We start from the raw sequence: 25,245 nt of genomic DNA, 5'->3' as shown, positions 1-25,245 counted from the left end.
CCCATAAAATCCAGATTCGATATTGAATGTATCCCAATTTGATGGTCCCAAATATTCCAGATTAACCCGGGCAATAATTAATAACGCGCCATTTCCCTTCGTTTATATAAAGTACCCTCAATTAAGGACGATTCATCATATTGAAGTTGATTAATCTTAATATATTTCCTCTCCTAATCATCCTTCGCGTGTCCATCTTTACCTCATTTGGCTCGAATACTTTTCATCAAAAGCCGAGCCAAAGCGAATAAATTAGTCACCCCTTAGTAGTTAGTTTTTATACCACGCGGGGGAGCTACGTGTAGAATTGGGTCAATGAAACGAGGGGCGTCCGCTTATCAAGCAACCAAATAAAGGTAATTAGTAATAATTAAATACTCGTTTTGAAAATCGGGGCTAAGGTATTTTCCGGAGCAGGAACGTTTAGAAGGACCCCTACCGGCCGCCGGCCGAGTTCTAATTTCTTACGCGTCACTTGGCAGAAGGACGACGCGGACTTTACCAGTTCCGCTTTCAAACCGCGGTGTCAAATGAGGGTGCTACGTCACTCGGAGGGGCGCCAGGTGTGTGTGACGACTCCGCGTAAACGGCGAGCGTTTCGGGCCCGGCCGGGTCGCTGGAGCCGGATGCAAAGAAGCCAGACTATTAGTCGATCCGCTTCTATCCCTAAAAATAGATTTCCCGCGCTTCCACTTCTGTTTTTCCGCTTTCAACCCTTTTTCACTCTTTATTTTATGCTTCTTTTTACTCCAGGAAAAGTGTGTTTTTACATAAATCGCCATTATCCTTTACGGGTTTGAGGTTCCACGCCTAGACACTAGATTGGAATATCGGCCCATGTGCAGACACTAAATTTGGATGTTGGCCCATGTCCAGACACTAAATTTGGATGTTGGCCCATGTGCAAACACTAAATTTGAATGTTTGCCCATGTGCAGACACGAAATTTAGATGTTGGCCCATGTGCAGACACTAAATTTGGATGTTGGCCCATGTGCAGACACTAAATGTGGATGTTTGCCCATGTGCAGACACTAAATGTGGATGTTTGCCCATGTGCCGACACTAAATATGGATGTTTGCCCATGTGCAGACACTAAATGTGGATGTTTGCCCATGTGCAGACACTAAATGTGGATGTTTGCCCATGTGTAGACACTAAATTTGAATGTTGGCCCATGTGCAGGCACTAAATTTGGATGTTGGCCCATGTGCAGACACGAAATTGGGATGTTTGTACATATTCAGACACTAAATTTTGATGTTTGCCCATGTGCAGACACTAAATTTGGATGTTTACCCATGTGCAAAGACTAAATTTTAATGTTGACCCATGTGCAGACACTAAATTTTAATGTTGACCCATGTCCAGACACTAAATTTGGATGTTTGCCCATGTGCAAACACTAAATTTGAATGTTTGCCCATGTGCAGACACGAAATTTAGATGTTGGCCCATGTGCAGACACTAAATTTGGATGTTGGCCCATGTGCAGACACTAAATGTGGATGCTTGCCCATGTGCCGACACTAAATATGGATGTTTGCCCATGTGCAGACACTAAATGTGGATGTTTGCCCATGTGCAGACACTAAATGTGGATGTTTGCCCATGTGTAGACACTAAATTTGAATGTTGGCCCATGTGCAGGCACTAAATTTGGATGTTGGCCCATGTGCAGACACGAAATTGGGATGTTTGTACATATTCAGACACTAAATATTGATGTTTGCCCATGTGCAGACACTAAATTTGGATGTTTACCCATGTGCAAAGACTAAATTTTAATGTTGGCCCATGTGCAGACACTAAATTTTAATGTTGGCCCATGTGCAGACACTAAATTTTAATGTTGGCCCATGTGCAGACACTAAATTTGGATGTTGACCCATGTACAAACACGAAATTGGGATGTTTGTACATGTTCAGACACTGAATTGGGATGTTTGTACATGTTCAGACACTGAATTGGGATGTTTGTACATGTTCAGACACTAAATTGGGATATTGATGCATGTTCAGACTGTAAATTGAAATATTGGTGCATGTTCAGACACTAAATTGGGATGTTGGTGCATGTGCAAACACTAGATTGGAATATTGGACTATGTGCAGACACTTGATTGGAATATTGGTCAACGTGCAGATATTGGCCTATGTGCAGACTCTAAATAGGAATATTTGGTCCTGTGCAGAGAGTAAATTATTATATTGGCACATGGGAATATAGGCCCACGTGTAGATACTAAATTGGAGCGGCGGAGTGGTTAGCACTTTCACCTCGTTGCAAGAGGAGCCGGGTTCGACCCCAGTTTTGTAACCTGGCATTAAAAGTCGCTTGATGACTTAAGCTTAGAATTGGATATCCTCCTGTGTTCAGACATCAGATTGGGATATTGGCCCATGCTCAGAACATAGATTGGGATATTGACCCGTGCTCAGAACAAAGTTTGGGATATTAACCCGTGTTCAGAACCTAGATTACTATATTGACCCGTGTTCAGAACAAAGGTTGTGATATTAACCCGTGTTCAGAACAAAGATTGGGATATTGGCCCGTGCTCAGAACATAGATTGGGATATTGACCGTGTTCAGAACAAAGATTGGGATATTAACCCATGTTCAGAACCTAGATTGGGATATTAACCCGTGTTCAGAACATAGATTGGGATATTGACTCGTGTTCAGAACAAAGATTGGGATATTAACCCGTGTTAAGAACATAGATTGGGATATTGACTCGTGTTCAGAACATAGATTGGGATATTGACTCGTGTTCAGAACATAGATTGGGATATTGGCCCGTGTTCAGAAATAGATTGGGATATTGACCGTGTTCAGAACAAAGATTAGGATATTAACCCGTGTTCAGAACATAGATTGGGATATTGACTCGTGTTCAGAACATAGATTGGGATATTGGCCCGTGTTCAGAACATAGATTGGGATATTGGTCCATGGTCCGACACTATATTGGAATTTTGTCCTTTGTGCAGTAGGCATTGCTTCGATGTTCATTGCTTTTTGAGTTTTATTTATAAAACATTTTACACCTTGCTACGTATTTTCAGGAAACACATAGTGTGCTATAAGATAATTATAGTTCCTCGGTGGTAATTTTCTGAAAAGTGATTTGTATCAATGTGTCGGAAGCATAATAGTATACGAAAGAGGCGCTTCTGTTACAACAAACGATGTTCCTATTATTAAAACCAATTGAGAATTCGGAGAGAATGAACTACCTGTTTGAAAGGCGCGTCCAAAAATGGAACTGTACGCCATTAAGTCGACAAATAATGAATTCTCAGAAACGCCACGGGTCATAGATTCCGTAAATGGAACTAGAAGCCATTCTTAACATTCAAATTATAGCAATTGGGGATATTGTACTCGAAATTGAAAAGACGTCTCAATTGCTCATTATACGGGATATTTTAAACAAAGGACGGAGCACTATCAAAGAATTATTCCTGAACGCGCACCGCCCCCGCGTCACCCCATCTTTCATTTGTTGCCATTTCAGCGTCAGAAAATTTCTCCCAAAAATGTCGCCTTCCATTCGCGGAGAGCGAGAGCAATTTGAACACTGAGAACGCGATACCATTTTAAGGATAATAATACTCTCGTCGTCTCAAAAGATGGCGCTTTATAATTATACGTAAAAGGCGTTCCGCCACCGCGCAATTTCTCAATCCGCTAATACGGGCTTACCATTATAACGCCCTCTATAGTCTCCCTTTGAAATTTGATTTTTAAAGTTGGTGGTGTATTCCTGGACCCTTCGCAAACAAACTGGCGCTCTTAAAGGTCGTTAGCAGGGTGCTGTATAAAAGACTTTCCTTCCATTAAATATTTTACGAATCGGCCTTCGCAGTTTTAATTAAGATTTTTCGCCTTATTGTTCGCGGCCTCATTTTAAAGACGAATAATATTTCCCGGAGAGGTCGCCAGAGGGCGCCAGACATTTTTCTTTGTCGGATGTTTCCACTCTTCGTTTTAATTAATTTATTAAAGAATTTTATTACTGGATAAGAAAGTTCGGCTTTGGGGGATCTCGACAACGTGTCCTTTGCGGTACGAAGCTCACGCTTGCATTTCAGTATTGCAATTTTCAGATTTTAAATGTAAAATTTAGAGTTATTATCTTACAGGTTGGTATATAATCAGCTTATGGATGTGTATAGAATTAGCTTATAGATGTGTATAGCATTATCTTACAGATTGGTATATCATTATCTTACAAGTTGGTATAGCATTATCTTACAAGTTGGTATAGCATTATCTTACACGTTGGTATAGCATTATCTTACACGTTGGTATAGCATTATCTTACACGTTGGTATAGCATTATCTTACACGTTGGTATAGCATTATCTTACACGTTGGTATAGCATTATCTTACAAGTTGGTATAGCATTATCTTACAAGTTGGTATAGCATTATCTTACAAGTTGGTATAGCATTATCTTACAAGTTGGTATAGCATTATCTTACAAGATGGTATAGCATTATCTTACAAGATGGTATAGCATTATCTTACAAGTTGGTATAGCATTATCTTACAAGTTGGTATAGCATTATCTTACAAGTTGGTATAGCATTATCTTACAAGTTGGTATAGCATTATCTTACAAGTTGGTATAGCATTATCTTACAAGTTGGTATAGCATTATCTTACACGTTGGTATAGCATTATCTTACACGTTGGTATAGCATTATCTTACACGTTGGTATAGCATTATCTTACACGTTGGTATAGCATTATCTTACACGTTGGTATAGCATTATCTTACAAGTTGGTATAGCATTATCTTACAAGTTGGTATAGCATTATCTTACAAGTTGGTATAGCATTATCTTACAAGTTGGTATAGCATTATCTTACAAGTTGGTATAGCATTATCTTACAAGTTGGTATAGCATTATCTTACAAGTTGGTATAGCATTATCTTACAAGTTGGTATAGCATTATCTTAAAGATTTGTATAGCATTATCTTACAAGTTGGTATAGCATTATCTTAAAGATTTGTATAGCATTATCTTACAAGTTGGTATAGCATTATCTTAAAGATTTGTATAGCATTATCTTACAAGTTGGTATAGCATTATCTTAAAGATTTGTATAGCATTATCTTACAAGTTGGTATAGCATTATCTTAAAGATTTGTATAGCATTATCTTACAAGTTGGTATAGCATTATCTTAAAGATTTGTATAGCATTATCTTACAAGTTGGTATAGCATTATCTTACAAGTTGGCATAGCATTATCTTACAAGTTGGTATAGCATTATCTTACAAGTTGGCATAGCATTATATTATAGGCTTTAACGTTTCGTCCACGCCAGTAAATTTCATCAATAATCGGCAATTATAGATTTGTATAGCATTATCTTATAGATTTGCATAGCATTATCTTACAAGTTGGTATAGCATTATCTTACAAGTTGGTATAGCATTATCTTACAAGTTGGTATAGCATTATCTTACAAGTTAGTATAACATTATATTATAGGCTTTAACGTTTCGTCCGCGCCAGTCAATTTCTTAAATAATCGTCCTGCAAAAGCGGTGATCGAAATTGGCCCTAAACGGATGAAACGTTTCCCAGCTACAATGTCTTTGTTTCGAGATGATCCTGTGTATAGGTTGATGTCTAATTATTTAATAAGAAAGCAATCTTATTATTTGCAGGTGGAGTATCGGAGAAAATATTGGCTTCGCTGGGTGAATCGGAAGAAGCTGAAACCGAGCTTAGCGAAGGTGGGTCACTCTTTCATCCCTCTTCCGGGCTTAATCCAACTTAATAGCGCTCCCGCTTTCTTCTCCCGCCGTCCACTTCGTTGCGGAGGCAAACTTTCCCGTCGAGTAGTTAATCCCGCTAGAAGGCTAATCCGCCGCGTTCCCTTCCAGAGAGGTTAAGCGCGGCACGTTACAAACGGCTTAGTATGCAATATTAGGCGGAGGTTTTCGTCCAGCTAACTCGGAATTTCCGTGAGTTCGTTGCTTAACGTCTCTAATATTCATATCGTAACTTTGGTTAACTCTTTAAGTAAGCGCTTAGCTCCCCGTTTCGCGTAAAAGCCTCAAAGACGAAACTCCGGCCGCCTTTATGAGTTTATACAGACTTGACTGGGAAATTATTTGGTCCCGATTACATAGCCTAGTGTAGATCCACAATTCTACGAGGGACTGATACGGAAGCATTGAATTGGGAATAGTACCGCTAGAATGACATACGCGCGTTCGGGAGTCGTGGTTCTTAATTTTCGAGCCGGTGCACTCAGCTGTCAACTCTATCGTTATACGGGTGGCGCCATCTATCACTTTCAAAGTACATTAGTACTATTAATTTAATTGTATAGTATATAGTTCCTTCCGCTAACAGCGGATGGCGCCACCGAAAAATGATAGAGTTCTCATTTTTGCAAAATTTGTTTCGCGGAAGGCAGATTGAAATTGTCATTCTAGCGGTACTATTCCCAATTCAATGTACGGAAGTGAGAGCTAGGAGATAACGCGTATTTTCTGGATGCGCTGCGCCATCTTCCCACCAAATGCAATAACTTACACGTGACTTTAACTCCACGTTACTTTAAAGCTATCAACATTATTAGGCCTAATCTACATCGTTCTTTTTTTTCAAATACTAATTTTGAACACCGATAGAGGGCACTGTTACGTAGCGCATCCAGAAAATATTTTTCCAAATACTAATTTTGGTCACCGATAGATGGCACTATTACGTAGCGCATCCAGAAAATATTTTCCAAATATTAATATTGGTCAGCGATAGATAGCACTGTTACGTAGCGCATCCAGAAAATATTTTCCAAATAGTAATTTTGGTCAGCGATAGATGGCACTGTTACGTAGCGCATCCAGAAAATATTTTCCAAATATTAATATTGGTCAGCGATAGATGGCACTGTTACGTAGCGCATCCAGAAAATATTTTCCAAATACTAGTTTTGGTCACCGATAGATGGCGCTGTTACGTAGCGCATCCAGAAAATATTTTCCAAATACTAATTTGCTAGCTGTCTCTTCCGAGTTCTTACCACGGGCCCGTGTGTAGCGTAAGGTATTTATACTATTTCATATATCTATGGTAACACCGCGTAACCTGCCTTTGAGATAACCACATTAGTTCTCTGTTGGAGCTGCATTCACGAGAAATAGTCAGTGGTCATTCATATTCGAAGGTTTTTTTCGTTTATTTCGAGATCAGCTAAGCTAATACCCGAGGCACCACCATAAGCCTAACAAGGAGAGTACCCGAGGTGTTTATTGCCGATTTAGTTCAAAGTCGGCCGTAATGTGGACCTATTTGAGATATGAAAATTACCAAAAGGAGACGTTGCACTACCCATTCGATTTGACATGGCAACCGAAAATGTTTTTGACCACTTACAACCAAAATAAGATTTTTCCCTTATTTTACCCAAAATTTGTTACAAATTTACCCTAAAAATGTTTCAATTTACCCAAACTTGATGAAATTTACCTAAATGTGGTCCAAATTACACATTTCGTGATTTTCAAAAATTTTCAAAATTTTCGTAGCTAGGACCCTGTGAAACCGAGAAAATCCCATGCTTTTTTAAATGGGTAGTGCAACGTCTTTTATGAAATTTCATATCTCATATAGGTCTACATTACGCCCGACTTTGAACAAAATCGGCAATAAACACCTCGGGTACTCTCCTTGTGAGTCAACTAGCGTCTTGCAAAGCTAATTACTGGTGGCCGGGTTAGAATGCGTAGGAGGGTGGTGGCAAGCCCTTCATGCCACGAGAGAGAACAGCTCCCTACACTCGGAGTTGGGTAGGAAGAGTATCCCTGTGACTGGAGAAAAGTTTGAGTAGGTTTAGAACGGTTTTCCCAAAATGGCTGCCTGTGGTCATTTTAGCAGATAAATTCTGGATAAGCAGACGATTTTATCAGTTTACTCTCTCTACTCCCGCTTTGGAAGAGGAGTAATAGTGGGGTGGCGGAGTGGTTAGCACTTTCGCCTCGCAGCAAGAGGAGCCGGGTTTGATCCCAACTTCTGGCACTGGGTTAAAACTCAGAACAGCTCCTTCCGCGTTGAGTTTGCAAGTTCTCTCCCCACTGGTTTAAGGGGTTTTCCCCCGAGCTCTTCGATTTCCCCTTCCATAAACACTTGTGGAGGTTAACGGTAATAGTTAGAGTAGGGAGCTGTTGGCTCACGTGGCATGAAGGGCTTGCCCCCACCCTCCTACGCATTGTAACCCGGCCACCTGAATTAATGGCTTCAAACGTCGCTTGATGACTTAGGCCTAAGGTGGTGCCTTGGGTATTAGCCAAGTGAAGAGTTTGAGAGGCAGAGAAAATTTCATCCCCGGAACAGGCGAATAATATGTCTTAGGGTAAAAAAGTACACTTTTAGTCCGAGAATGGGTGAATGAAACCACTTATTATCGTTATGAAAATTAAATAATCAGCAAGGCTAAAATTAACCCAAGGAACCACCTTAAGCCCAAGTCATCTAGCTACTTTTAATACCTTTAAATCAGGTGGCCGGGTTACAATGAAAGCTAGGAGCAACAAACACAAGGAGAACGCAGCTAGCCTTTAAACACGCCAACGCAGTGTTGTGTACAAATTTCATTTGACGAACCTTTGCGCTGAACGTTTTACGGGCGGGGAGAAGACAATTTCCGAATTTTCCCCTTCCGAATGCAGCAGGTGCTAAAGAGTCTAACAAATGAAAAATGTGTGCAAGAAAATGAACGACTTTTGACGGGTGGCGTTCTCCTTGTGTGGGCAGTGCTCCTAGGTGCCACGCGAGCCAATTAACAGTTCCCAACACTCACAATTACCGTTAGTATTAAAGGGTTTTTATGGAAAGGAGTTGTTTCGAGTTTTCACCCAGTTAAAGGGCCAAAAAATCGTTGGAATGTTGAGCGTTGTTCTAAATAATCACGTGTTTTGGGAAGATATGCCTGAGTCACGTGACGGAAGAGAAGAGGAGCTATACTTAAAGGGAATATAACCTGCAAAGCAATCTTTACGGAAGACCCCTTCAATTTTTCAAATTTCCCTGTACAGTGGCGCCAAACATTTCTAAAGCCAACGATAAGAGCGGCCAGAGCTGCAAACGTTGGTGTTCCACACCAAATACCTGAGGTTATATCGAGGGGTCGGACATTCCCAAAAAGAGCGTACGGGATTTCGAAATCTGTGATTTCGCGATTTCGTCGGAGATTTCGCGATTTCATCAGATTTCACGATTTCGTAAAAGATTTCGCGATTTCGTCGGAGATTTCGCGATTTCATCAAAGATTTCACGATTTCATAAGATTTCGCGATTTCGTCAAAGATTTCGGGATTTCATAAGATTTTGCGATTTCGTCAGAGATTTTGAAATTTGGTCAGAGATTTCACGATTTCGTCGGAGATTTCTTGCGAAGTGTATGGGATTTTGTACAAATGTCCGACCCCTCGGGTTATATTCCCTTTAATTTCAGTTTTAATTTTCCAAACGATTCTGTGACTCTTTAATAGTGGCCAAAGCAGCTGATCATCTAAAATGCGTGTAGTCTCGACAAATTTTAATACAATATGGCGGTGCCCACAAGAAGAGTAGAGGATAAACCCCGAAGGAAGGTAGTTTAGCATTCCTCTCGCCGCAGTTTTTATATCTAGATTTTGTTCGGAGGATCCAAGAAGTATTTTTTTCCTTAGTACTCCGGTACTTCTGGTACGTTATCTACAGAAAAGAGACGTGGGCGCTAGCGTATACCTCCGTCCCATAATTCCCCGCATCTTCTTTTCCTTCCGATCTCCTCCCTCTCTGATCCTTTCCGGTTCGCCATCGCAAAAGCCGGACTCTTCCATCTTTTTTTCTTCTTTACCGCATTCCTAATCCGACGTAATTCCGGAGAGATGCGATTCTGCGCACTTTTAAATACCGCGCGCGGATTTCGGTAACGGAAAATGGGGAAATTTAAGTTTGTAAAATTATCTCTACGTCTTCTTTGCGAACCTATTTACTTATTTTTATTTATTTTTTATTTTTATTTATTGATTTAGTTAAAAGGAACCACCTATGGACTTCATTGTAAAGTATTATATAATTAGCGAATAAGTAGATTAGTCCATTATGAAAAGGGATAATAAAGCTAAACCCTAAACAAATTTGAAGAAATTTAAAAACTTACTAATAGCTCGTACCGATAGGTCTTCGAGCGAACAAAAAGACGCGAAACTCGGACCAAATAGATCTTCGAGTGAAAAACTAAACTATTGATTTAGTTGTCAATACAAAAATACTTTAGTGATACATCGTCGCCGATCCACATAAGCAAACGCTTGATCGTAGCAGGGGTTTCTATTAAATATACACCTTTGAAAAAAACCGGTAGCTATACATATTATAGAACGTTCTAAATTAGCCGATACATATTATTATTTTATTTTCCGTACATTAGATATAACTAAAATTAAAATATCCAAAATATTGCATTAATTAAAAAAATTAAGTGATGATATTAATGGTATTTTAACCATTTACACATTTTTTTCTTAAAATATCTAAGGACGTACACTTTTCTTAATATTAGGGTCTAGAGTATTGTACAGTATTTGAATAACATAATAACTATGTAACCATAAGTGTATAATATTTTACATAAGTGTGACACTTCCTATTCTTCACACGCGAAAGTTTTACAGAGAGCTATTAACAAGGCAGATTGCATTACGGGCTTCGTCGCCGTTTTGCGTCCGCTTACTAACGCGTCACACGTAGCCTTTGACAGAGCCTCGCTAGGGGGAGATTTTCTACTTGTGATGACGTCACTTCGTTACTAGCTCTCAGTAAAATATTTCCCAAAGTGACAAATTTATGGAACAATATTATAGACTTAAGGTTAAGGTATGACAAATAACCTAGATTATCACCGAGCTGATTTTCACAGTTATTACGGAATCCAGATTTCATTTAGCACATAGCCCCCTAGTGTCTAATAAATGCCCAACTAGAAATATGCTAATGCCAAGGACGATAATATCCTACTCAATTCAGTTGCGAGTTGAAGTCGAAGCTGGGGCGAGAATGTCAGTGTTGAAATAGGTTCGGTTAGAAAATCAGCATTGAAATAATAGGAAGTGTCATACTTATGGTTATTATGTTACTTATGAATAATCACCAAACCCGCGTTTCCAGATATAAAAATGAAAATTATGGTATAAGAACTCAAAAATTATGGAATTCTTGGCCAAATTATTTCACTAGCATTATATAGGCTTGTTTCGGGAATTTGGCCAGTTTTTTAAAATTTAAAGTTCATTTTTGAAATCAAACCACCACGTCTAGATTTAATTTAAACAAGGTCAGTGTTAAAATAGGTTTGGTTAGCAAATTAGCATTTAAACAATATGTTACTTATTCATATATATTATGTTACTTATGATAATATATACATATAAATTATGTTACTTATGATAATATATATATATATTACGTTACTTATGATAATATATATATATTACGTTACTTATGATAATATATATATATTACGTTACTTATGATAATATATATATATATATATATATATATATATATATCGTTACTTATGATAATATATATATATTACGTTACTTATGATAATATATCCATATATATTACGTTACTTATGATAATATATATATATTACGTTACTTATGATAATATATCCATATATATTACGTTACTTATGATAATATATCCATATATATTATGTTACTTATGATAATATATATAAATATTACGTTACTTATGATAATATATATATATCGTTACTTATGATAATATATATATTACGTTACTTATGATAATATATATATATATATTACGTTACTTATAATAATATATATATATCGTTACTTATGATAATATATATATTACGTTACTTATGATAATATATATATATATCGTTACTTATGATAATATATATATTACGTTACTTATGATAATATATATATATATTACGTTACTTATAATAATATATATATATATCGTTACTTATGATAATATATATACAGGGTCTTTTTTTTTTGCTCGGAAAAGTGTTTTTTTTCAAAAACTATTTATAGTACCGATTTCAAATTTGGAAGGTCAATTCTCTATACCGGGGGACATCAGTTTGAGAAATTTGAGCGTTTTCGGTAATGTTTTTCACCAATTTTGAAAAATTATTTTTCGACCACTAGGTGCGAGATAAACAATTTCTATTATAAAGTTGTAGGCCGTCATCGAAAACCCTTAAAAATTGTTCTCTCGACGAAAAACAATTTATTTATCAGTGAAAATTCGAGCTTGAAAAATTTACAAGTTGGTGAAGCCAAATTACGATTGTTTGAAACGATAATTGAAACCGAATTACCTAATCCAGTTGAAACTTTGGTTAAAAAAACGACCGGATTTAAAAAAACACGAGGCTATAGGTCAATCCTAAACATGCATTGGGTATTTAAAGGAAAACTTTGGGAGATTATTATCAGTGTTTGATAATATTTCGAACAATGCCTCGTTATTCAGTAGCTGAGCGTACCGAGATAGTTCCCATTTACTATGGAGAAGCAGCGCAAAACCTTAGAAGAGTGACTGAAATCTTCGCAGAAAGACATCCAAATGGAGCACCATCTGTAAATACAGTAAGACGAGCAATTCACGATTTCAATCAATTTGGTAACTTGCAACCTAGGTTTCGCGGATTGGGTCAACCGGATTTAGACTTCGAGAACAATGTACTCGCGTACTTTGTGGCATATCCTCGTCACAGTTGCGCTAACGCCGCTGCTGATTTGGGTTGTTCTGCAAATCGTGTGTGGAAAATTCTTCGTAAGAATCGCTATCACCCATACAGAGCTACGCTCCACCAAGGACTAATTGACGGAGACCATCAAAGACGTTATGAATTTAGCAACTGGTTACTAAATGCTGTCCAAGAAGATAGACAATTTTTGCGCCATGTTTTGTTCTCCGACGAAGCGTCATTTTCTAGAGATGGGCCCTTTAATCATCAAAACAGCCATCTTTGGTCTGACATCAACCCACATTGGGGTTTTGAATATCATCACCAGGTTCAATTTGAACGGGTCAATGTTTGGGTTGGACTTGTTGGAAACCGTTTGATTGGTCCCTTTTTCCTGCCGACGAACCTCAACGGCCAAAGGTATTTACATTTTCTACAGAACGAACTGAGTGACGCAATCGACGACCTTCCATTGGCTGAAAGACGTCAGTTGTGGTTTCAGCAAGATGGCGCCCCTCCGCATTTTTCCCGGCAAGTAACTGAGCACCTCAACAACGAGTTTCCTGAAAGGTGGATAGGGAGAAATGGTCCAGTGCATTGGCCAGCAAGGTCACCTGACCTAACACCGCTGGATTATTTTCTCTGGGGATTCGTTAAAGCAAAGGTATACGCCACGCCCATTGAAACTAGGGAGGAACTCATTAGACGAATAATCAGTGCTTGCCGAGACGTCACACCAGAAATGGTAGAGAAAGCGTTTGAGAACTTAATTGTCCGCGCACAAACCTGTGTTGCAGCCAATGGTGATATTATTGAAAATGTTTTGTAAACATTTATGTGAATAAAATATCTGCATTTAAAAACCAAACGTGTACATTTTTTCAAGTGTGAAAACTCTACTACGTTTGTGTTAGACTTGTTCCCTTTTCAATTATCGTTTCAAACAATCGTAATTTGGCTTCACCAACTTGTAAATTTTTCAAGCTCGAATTTTCACTGATAAATAAGTTGTTTTTCGTCGAGTGAACAATTTTTAAGGGTTTTCGATGACGGCCTACAACTTTATAATAGAAATTTTTTATCTCGCACCTAGTGGTCGAAAAATAATTTTTCAAAATTGGTGAAAAACATTACCGAAAACGCTCAAATTTCTCAAACTGATGTCCCCCGGTATAGAGAATTGACCTTCCAAATTTGAAATCGGTACTATAAATAGTTTTTGAAAAAAAACACTTTTCCGAGCAAAAAAAAAGACCCTGTATATCGTTACTTATGATAATATATATATTACGTTACTTATGATAATATATATATTACGTTACTTATGATAATATATATATATATATATCGTTACTTATGATAATATATATATTACGTTACTTATGATAATATATATATATATATATATATCGTTACTTATGATAATATATATATATTACGTTACTTATGATAATATATATATATATATATTACGTTACTTATGATAATATATCCATATATATTATGTTACTTATGATAATATATATAAATATTACGTTACTTATGATAATATATATATATTACGTTACTTATGATAATATATATATATCGTTACTTATGATAATATATATATATTACGTTACTTATGATAATATATATATATATTACGTTACTTATGATAATATATATATATCGTTACTTATGATAATATATATATATCGTTACTTATGATAATATATATATATCGTTACTTATGATAATATATATATTACGTTACTTATGATAATATATATATTACGTTACTTATGATAATATATATCGTTACTCATGATAATAAATATAATATATTACGTTACTTATGATAATATATATATTACGTTACTTATGATAATATATATATTACGTTACTTATGATAATATATATATATATATATCGTTACTTATGATAATATATATATATATATCGTTACTTATGATAATATATATATTACGTTACTTATGATAATATATATATATATATTACGTTACTTATAATAATATATATATATCGTTACTTATGATAATATATATATTACGTTACTTATGATAATATATATATATATCGTTACTTATGATAATATATATATTACGTTACTTATGATAATATATATATATATATTACGTTACTTATGATAATATATATATATATATATATCGTTACTTATGATAATATATATATTACGTTACTTATGATAATATATATATATATATATATATCGTTACTTATGATAATATATATATATTACGTTACTTATGATAATATATATATATATATTACGTTACTTATGATAATATATCCATATATATTATGTTACTTATGATAATATATATAAATATTACGTTACTTATGATAATATATATATATTACGTTACTTATGATAATATATATATATCGTTACTTATGATAATATATATATATTACGTTACTTATGATAATATATATATATATATTACGTTACTTATGATAATATATATATATCGTTACTTATGATAATATATATATATTACGTTACTTATGATAATATATATATTACGTTACTTATGATAATATATATCGTTACTCATGATAATAAATATAATATATTACGTTACTTATGATAATATATATATATATCGTTACTTATGATAATATATATATTACGTTACTTATGATAATATATATATATATATATCGTTACTTATGATAATATATATATTACGTTACTTATGATAATATATATATATATATTACGTTACTTATAATAATATATATATATCGTTACTTATGATAATATATATATTACGTTACTTATGATAATATATATATATATCGTTACTTATGATAATATATATATTACGTTACTTATGATAATATATATATATATTACGTTACTTATAATAATATATATATATATCGTTACTTATGATAATATATATATATCGTTACTTATGATAATATATATATTACGTTACTTATGATAATATATATATTACGTTACTTATGATAATATATTCATATATATTATGTTACTTATGATAATATATATATATGTTACGTTACTTATGATTATATATATATGTTACGTTACTTATGATTATATATATATATATATAACATTACTTATGATAATATATCCATATATATTATGTTACTTATGATAATATATATATATATATATGTTACGTTACTTATGATAATATAAACATATATATTATGTTACTTATGATAATACCCAAGGCGCTACCTTAGACCTAAGTCATCGAGCAACTTTTAAAGCGATTAATTCCGGTGGCCGGGTGACACGGAAGGTTTTGAAATATAACCCAAAAGTGAACTTCTAACGGAATGATTTAACCTTTGAGCGAAGTGAATACCTTCGAACCTCCCGGTTCATGCTATTAGTATATATAGTAGACTAAGTAGAGTGTCGAGAGTCCCAGTCCGTATCCGTTCGAAATTTGGGAGTCCGTTCGGGGAGGAAGTTCTCGCGTGTTCCGTCGGGGGTCGAAGGGCGGGGTCGAAGGACGGGGGGCGCGTTTCTCCGTTTGTCTTTGACTCTTTTATATTGCTTCGAAACGGAGTTTCCGCCGATTGGAAGCTAACTCGGTCGCTGCAATTTTAAAACCAAAAGCTCCAAATGTAGTTTCAATCTCGAAGCTTTCTCCCCGAAACTCTTCTCACTTCGGTCGTACAACTTCGAGAAAACTTTATTCGAGTCACTCTTTCTAAGCCGAGGAGTTTACTATCAACTCGGCTTCGGAAGAAAGTGAGCCAACACACGCTGAGATCAGGCCGTGTCTCCGGGAAATGATGCCATTGTTTGAACTCGTTTGTTTTCATCAACATCTTCTAGTTTCCAAAGTTTTTTCTCTCTTTCCGATGGTTTCTTTGTAAATACTTTCTCTTTTTGCCTCGTTTCTTTTGTTACTGGTTTATTTTCGAAAACGAGAAAAGTTGTAGAGCAAAATTACATTGGCACTTCAATTAAATGAACTTTCAAATGATTGAATTCTTCGATTGAAATATCGCACCTTTCTTGGAAACGTACGTAATAGACGCTTCCATAAATCATCCTCCCAGGAAATCGCCAAGAAGTAATATTTCTAAGAGCCAGGACCCGAAAGTCACTGTTTATATAGTGCTTGTTAAAATAATGGAATTTTTTCACCTTTACGGCAGCAACAAGCATTCCCTTTGAACCAGGTAGCTTTTTTGATGAATTAAGTTTTGGAAAAAACACGACGTTCTGTTTACTGGTGAAAAGTTTCCATTATTTCAACAAGCACTATATAAACAATACCTTGCGGGTCCCCTGGCTCTCGGAAATATTACTTCCTTGGTTTATGATTTATTTAAGCGCCTAGGATTTCTTCCGCCAGTTTTCCTGTAAGTATTCTTCCCGCCGCGCAAATATCCTGGTGGTAGGCCAACGTGTTCTGCGGTTGGCTTACCACCAGGATATTTGCATGGCGGAAAGAAAACTTACAGGAAAACTGGCAGAAGAAATCTTAGGCCTTTAAGCGCCTATATGAAAATCCTTGAATTCTTCCTTATACACTGTATACGTATCTTCCTAAAATCTTGGAGTCCTAATTTTCTAGTCAATTAAACAAAAATCAACAAGAATGAATAGGCGTTATTCCTTTTTCCCTCAACCGGCGGTTTTCGGAAGTTTGCGTGTGGAACATGGTGAAGCAGACGCTATTTTAACAGGGTTGCCATGCATTTATTCGTTCTAAATTATTTATTTCACATCAAAAATGTATGACCCATAGAAATCTCATAGGTAACTAGAATGCTGCCGCCTACGGCCGAGCTTGTCGCCAGTTCGTTTTGAACCTTCAGCCAATGAGAGGCCGTAGAGTGGTTCCGCCAAGGAGGATAATAATCCTACTTGGTTCCGCTACTATCGCACGAGCTAGGTGACGTCATTATCTGTGGTGACATTAAATTCTTGGCAGAACCGCTCTTTGAGCTCTGATTGGCTGAGATCTGGCTATCGTCTGCCACGGCGTTTGGTCCATTTTCCAGTTACACGGCAGCATTCTAGTTACCTATGAGATTTCTATGGTATGGCCACCCTGTTAAAAAGTCGCTGGAAAACGGGGTTGCCATACATTTTCGATGTGAAATAAATAATTTAGAATGAATAAATGCATGGAAACCCTGTTAAAATAGCGTATGCTTCACCATGTTCATATATACTTGTTATCGAGATAGCTTGAGACTTAGCATAGCTATTGTGCCTTAGTATGAATAAATACATACTTGGTATCGAGGTAGCTTCAGACTTAGCATAGCTATTGTGCCTTAGTATGAATAAATACATACTTGGTATCGAGGTAGCTTAAGACTTAGCATAGCTATTGTGCCTTAGTATAAATAAATAAATACATACTTGGTATCGAAATAGCTTAAGACTTAGCATAGCTATTGTGCCTTAGTATAAATAAATACATACTGGTATCGAGATAGCTTGAGACTTAGCATAGCTATTGTGCCTTATTATAAATAAATACATATTTGGTATCGAGGTAGCTTAAGACTTAATGTCTCTAACCCGATGCAAAACACTATGATGAAAACCTTTCAAATTGGCACCATTTCTTTAAATTAATTGGTTATCGAGATCAACTTTGAATTACCTTGAACCATGAGTTAAAGGTCATCCGAGTTAGCAATTTTAAAGGAGCCCTCCCAGATGAATATGTCTAGCAAATTTTGATACTAATTAAAAAAAATGCCTCCAAAACTATTCTTAGACGAACCACGAAGCGGTGTTCTGGCAACGTCGGCAAAAATGCTCAAAAAAATATACGCCCGTGAGAGAATTCAGTACCTTTAGATTTGATTTGAGTCCGCGCAGCCCAGTCTCGCCCAGCCCAGCCCAGTCTCACCCAGCCCAGCCCATCCTCGCTTGATTTCTCTTTCTTATATTGCTTTCGGACGGAGTCCCTGTTTTCTTTCATCTCGTGTAAGAAAACCGCTTCCGCGATGTACATACTACTACGCCTTCGGTAAACAGGAGATTTTTTCCCCACATATACATGTGGCGGATCTTAAAGGGAGCTCTCGGCGGGTTGGGGGCATTAGCGCCGAGGGGGATGGAGCGAAGGAGAGGAAGAAAGAAAGAGCTTAAGAGCTCCGAGAAATATCATTCTGCTTTAATGAAATGAAAATTTCTTCGTCGGCGTTTCTAAAGGCAACATTACATCGTGATTAAATTCGAATTCTCCTAAATCCCTTTCCCAATGAAAAAACCTTCATCTCTAGAATCCCTCCTGTACCGTATTCGCACTAGATACAAAACGTCAAATTAAATAAATACTAAACACTTTCTCAATCGTAATAGGCCTTCCTATAAAGCAGTGCTCGCCATTCGATTAATTTTTATCCATGAATAAAATAAGCTCGGTGATATTTAAATAATTTTTATTTAAATAACCAATATTTGAATAAAAATTGTAAAATGTTTAAAGTCTTGGTTGAACGAAAAATCGATAGTAATAAAAACGAATGAATGCGGGCTTGTTTTAAAGCCCAGGACGTTCTCTTTCCAAAAATGTCATTGTCGAAACAAATTTCCAAGCCTAAGTGTATTAACTTTGAGTCCGAAACTGACCTTTTTCGCTCCCCAAAATCCTGAAATTTTCGGCGAATTTCTCTCCTCCGTAGCAAGAGCAATTTGGGGCAAATCAAAGCTGTAGTTTTATTTCTAAAATAGAAGGAACTGAAGTGGAGGGATTCTGTTTACTTGTAGAAGTTTTCAAACCAGAGGTTTTTAATCATAATATTAGGCTTATTTTACGCGCGCGACCCGACGTTTTAAGAAGAATTTACAAGGAGCCTTAGGTTTAATATCGTTTTTCTACTACGTAGGCTTGTGTATGCCTATTTCAATTACTACTGCGTAGGACTTTTTCCTGGGTGTTAAATCAACCTGCTTTTAATCCCAGATGTAAAGAAATGTATTACAGAAAATTAGCCAATGATACGCTTCGCATTTTCTGACGTCATGGGTGCCGAGAAGAATTTTAGAAGTTTGAAAATTCGCCGAAAAACTCGATTTCCACCATTTCGACTTCTTTTTATAATAATTCAAAGACCGCTTAACCGATTTTGATGAAATTTTCTGTGCTTGCTATAAATTGTTTGCTCTTTCTAATGAATCATTAATTAGCCATAGCTAAAATTTCGTGCAACCAACACTTTAAATAATCGAAATTGAATAAACCTATTATTTAAATAAAACAAACAATTATTTAAATAAATACCACTTTTATTCAAATAAATGCTTGGTTGCGTAAAAAACATAATTAAATAAGTTAAAATGATATTCTTTTTACCAACGTTTTTTAAATAAATCAGAAAATTTGTGGATAATGAATAAACAATTCCGAGCACTACTATAAAGTAACATTGACGTTCTTATTTTGATGTTGTTGCTGCGACACGAGTGACGTATTGATGACGTTTTACGAAACGACATGGACATAACAGTAAATTGGACTAGGTCCCCTGTTTTAAGCATAAACTGAACTCATCTTCTATGTATTTCGTAACGAATGAGCTACATAAAAACAAGTTCAGCAAGCGTAGCTTATTTTATAGAAAGACCTATTTAAAAAAATATTCACCTATTTCGGAATGGAAATAAAACTTTTGTCCTGTAAATTAACTTCACCCTGAACACCGGTGTCGCGCGTGTGGAACACTTCTACAGGAGCCAGTAGGTCAACAATAGACAAACGAATAATTTGCGTTATATTTTATTATTTAGTGTTGTTAATTTTCCGGAAAAATAAAATGCGGAAAAATTTCCAGAATATTTTCCGAAATGCAGAAAATATAAAAATAAAAAAATAAAAATTGAAACATAAATTACTTTTTAAGGGTTTTTTATGTTTTTAACTTTTTATCGATATAAAATGTCTAATAACAGTAAACATACTACAAAACATTAATAGCGTTACATTGGTAATCAGTTTAAACTAGTCTAGAGGTTTAGTTTTACTTTCAGATTCGAAAAAATGAGGCGAAAATGCCGCTTTATTTAAATTTACAAACAATATATTAGATTAATCAGGGAATGAAATACTTTTTTTTATTTTTTCCGGAAAAAATGCGGAAAATTTTCCGGAAAAAAGTCCTCGGTCATTTTCCGACTTACAACACTATTATTATTTATTAATTTATTTATTTTAAAAATTTATAAACTCGTTGAACATATTACACTTTTGAACCAAAGGCTTAATATATTCAACACGTTTTTAAAGTCAGAGCAAATATTTTTGAAGCGTTTTTTTAAGTTTAGAGTACAACTGTTTTGGTTTAATTCCGAAAATGAAAGAGTCGGTATTTCTCTACCGAGTCTGGTTGAAAAATATCCTTTCAACTGCGAATGCTTTTTTTTCTTTTGATGGGCTGAAAGAAAAAAAACGGGGGAGGGGAGAACTTAAAGAAATATTTGTAAGAATGCCCTCTGGCCGTGGTTTGTAGCAACAAATGGCCGTCTCGCAGGTTGACCACCTGTGAACTTCCCGTCAGCTCACTCAGGCTCCTTCCATTCTTCTCAGTGGCCTCGATGTATCTCTCTCCGGGCGGCGGGAGCGGGAGGATCATATCTTTTAAAATTCTCTCCTCTCGCCGACATCCATTTAGAGCTGCTACGAGGGAAAGCCTATCTCGAGAAAGATGCGTTATTAAAGCGGGGGCACTTTTATTTCTTCGCGCGATCTGATTTTTTGCTCGGCCCGCGAAGAGTCCACGCTGGCTGAGCCGGCGTGAATAATGAAGGCCGTTGCCATGGAAACCAGGTTCGGTCATTTTACGCCCTTTGCGCCAGTGTACCAGAGAGAGCGAGCGGGTACTTTGCTCTCCTCTAATCGAGCCGGGTATTACGAATTAATATTTAAAAATGCTGTTTTAACGTTGTTCGTCGTTAGGCCTTTGCGCTCTATTATTTAACGTTAGAATTAGTAACAATTGGGGGGTCCTTTATTACGGAAGTCTTTCTTAATCGAAATTTTTAGTGTTGTAAGTCCGAAAATTTTCCACAGAAAATTTTCCAGAAAATGACCGAGACCTTTTTTCCGGAAAATAAAAAAGTGTTCATTCCATAATTAGTCTAATATTGTTTGCCAATTTAAGTAAAGCGGCATTTTCGCCTTATTTTATCGAATCTAAAAGTAAAACTAAAGGTCTAGACTAGCTTTAAACTGATTAACAATACACCACTATTAATGTTATGTAGTATGTTTACTGTAATTAGACATTTTAAATCGATAAAAAGTTAAAAACATTAAAAACCCTTAAAAAGTAATTTATGTTTCAATTTTTATTTTTCCGATTTGCGGAATATTTTCCGCATTTTATTTTTCCGGAAAATTAACAACACTAGAAGTTTTGAATCATTTACAATAGGCTTATCGGTTACCACGATTTTTTAACGTAAGCCTTCAAAATGTCACTTCTAACGAATCTTTTACCGAAAAGCCCCTTTTATTTAGACCAGGCTATTCCAATTTTATGGTTTCGGTTTAGTTGGCGCCCCCTTGTGTCATTTTCAGAAAATAACCAACTAAGTAAAAGGCACCCATTAAGCACCACCAATATTTTATTACGTTTAATAGAAAATTAAAACTTTAACAAAGGGGGACTAACTCAATCATAGTGCCCCCTATCGCCTATCACTTTAAAAATGGGTGCCAATCAAACCCAGGACAGTAGATACAGGGACGAGAAAGTGTATTGGCGGCCTCTGTTGGAATATATCACCTAAAACGACCTAAACGCGAGGAGAGTTAGTTGTAAACAAAAAAAATGGCGGTCACCTAAGTTTAGCGGTTCTTGACGAGGCTTAAGTGTTCAAAACAAATGGGCATTTTTTATTTACGCTCGTAGTTTTATTTTTAATTTAACTGCAAAATGGTAAAAACTAACTACAATAATACTGTCTATGGTGAACCACGTCTTAAGAATGGCCTCGGTTTGTTTACATCTAACTCCTCGTGAATATGAAGACGTTTAAAATCGAATTTTTTTTCCCCTGCTTTCTCGTCCCTGTATCTACTGTTCTTGATCAAACGCACCCATTACGCACCACAGAGTTTTTATTTCGCACCATTATAATTAAAATGTTATTCAATTTTCAAAGTGGAGGTGCCAGGTTTTCCTCAGCGCCCCCTGTCACCTATTCCCTTAAAAATGGTTGCCATTCAAACGCACCCATTACGCACCACAGCACCACAGAGATTTTATTTAGCGCCGTACTAGTTATGGAAAAAATAATAATTTTTTTTAATTTTGAACCTCCAAGAATCTAGTTTTCCCTCTGCGCCCCCTATCACCTATCACCTTAAAAATGGGTGGTGAGTAATGGGTATGTTTAATTGGCACCCATTTTTAAAGTGATAGGCGAGAGGGGGCGCTATGATTAAGTTAGTCCCCCTTTTTTAAAGTTTTAATTTTCTATTAAACGTAATAAAATATTGGTGGTGCTTAATGGGTGCCTTTTATTTAGTTGGTTACTCTCTGAAAACGATACAAGGGGTCGCCAACTTAACCGAGCCCAATTTTGGTTCGCTTAAGAACCAGCCGTCAAAACTTTTCCGATCAGGAATCAGTTTAAATGTATAAATGTTTAAATTTTGGGTTGCAACCTAGAACGTTTAGTCCCGTCTGCGCGGTTTATTTTTAGAAACTCGTCTTTTCGGATCTCATCGGCGTTCGACTGTATCGCAATTTGTATTTTCATTCGAGGCGCCAGTTTCGATTTTTGGGAAGATGTCCGTTTCGCGTGTCTCTGGAAGGAAAATGTTTTCCTCTACCCCGGTTTTAGTTTTTGAGACGGGGATTCTTTTATATTGATTTGTTTTATGATCTAGTAACGGTCTTCGGCGGCCGAACCACGGGTTGTTAACCTCTAATTTCTTCACGGAGATCATTTCCAAAATATCTTTTCGTGCGTCAAAAAACGAAACTCTTTTCGAGCGAGTACGAACGGCTGGTCGATTCCGACGTGGCTTGGATTGTAGACGGTTTCTGCGCGTCTATAAGCAACAAGTTCGTATATAAAGTGGCCGTCTACTAATTATATCTGAAGTATATAATATATATTAACGGAGAAGTGTCCTTCTCCCTATAGAGTAATGGCAGTGCTACGTCACGCGACGTCACCCATGCTTTATCCTATTCATACCAAATTCGCGTCCGCAATGGCGGCCATGGCCAAAGCCACGGAGTGCTACTACTCTATAGCACGGCCAACTTTGATCTCTCGCGCTACAGCGGCCATCTCATTCGTTGACGTTTCTGTGTTAACCTATGAGCAAAAGATGTGTATGACGTGAGCGCCCCTATCGGATTATTATTTTTAGAATAGCTTTTACATTGAAGCCAATATAAAAACCGACCGTGGCGCTGAACTCCTACACGTTTTAGTACAGTTTATAGGGGGAAAATCCTTGCTCGCGGAATTTCGACGAATGTGCTGGCCGCTGTAGCGCGAACAGCACGTGATCAAAGTTGGCCGTGTCTATAGTACCCATGATACTCACCGGAAACATGCACCTTTGGACTTCATAACAAGAGGCGCTGTCAAAGGCTACCTGTGGCGCGTTAGCAAGCGGACGCAAAACGGCGACGAAGCCCGTAATGCAGTCTGTCTTGAGAATAGCTCTCAGTTAAACTTTTGAATGTGAAGAATAGGAAATGTCACACTTATGTAACAATATTATACACTTATGTCAGTAATAATAATCAGTTAGGCTAGTATACTAGAGAGGTTAAGCAGAGCACTCTAGAAGTTTGAACAACAACGTCGGGAGTCACGTGAAAATTTTCGACGTTTTGCTTTCACGTTTGTACTTCGGAGCCGTATATTTAACAACTTCAAAAAATGATAATTATAATTTACCAACTCAATAAATCGAGACAGAGTTATGACAAATTATTATTTATCTAGCAGCGTACTGGTTAAAAAGTGTAAATACTTTTTCGTAAATACTTGTACAATTAAGACGAAATTGGCGAAATACGTAGTAGTATACAATAAGATAAATTTGCGGTACACCCGGGCACACGAAGCAACAAATAATTGTGTTTCGACAATACTCATACCCATACATAACGCCTGTTTTAGTATTGTTCAAGCAAAGTCACCGCGGAAGGAGTTGTTCCGAGTATTCACCCAAAGCCACAAGATGGCATCGAACCCGGCTCCTCTTGCAGCGAGGCGAAAGTGCTAGCCACTCCAAGACACCACCTTAGGCCTAAGTCAAACAGCGACTTTTAATGTCTTGAAGAACGCGTATGAAGAAACGAATACATTATATTAAAACTATTATATCGGGGAAATAATATTCTCTATAAATAAGTAAATATCGCTACGCGGTCGAATTTTAACATTTCATATCGTTATACCCTTTTCAAAGTATGCTTATAGAACGCTTTAGTCCCATTCGACCGAAATCCCATTCGAGCG

The 25,245-nt window shown here is 36.3% G+C and overlaps 1 protein-coding gene across 2 annotated transcripts in view; it reads left to right on the top strand.

Moving 5' to 3' along the window:
• Positions 1-25,245, top strand: part of Hasp (Hig-anchoring scaffold protein) — a 177,182-nt gene that overhangs the window by 70,776 nt on the left and 81,161 nt on the right. For both annotated transcript variants that reach the window (XM_090173239.1, XM_090173238.1), the window contains exon 2: positions 5,697-5,765. In XM_090173239.1, the coding sequence (XP_090029365.1) occupies positions 5,697-5,765 (69 nt within the window). The remainder of the gene's footprint in view (positions 1-5,696; positions 5,766-25,245) is intronic.

Source organism: Leiobunum rupestre, chromosome 4, assembly GCF_980474605.1.
Source record: "Leiobunum rupestre chromosome 4, qqLeiRupe1.1.hap1, whole genome shotgun sequence".
Classification (NCBI taxonomy): Eukaryota; Metazoa; Arthropoda; class Arachnida; order Opiliones; family Sclerosomatidae; genus Leiobunum; species Leiobunum rupestre.
This window is presented reverse-complemented; position numbering and strand designations above follow the sequence as displayed.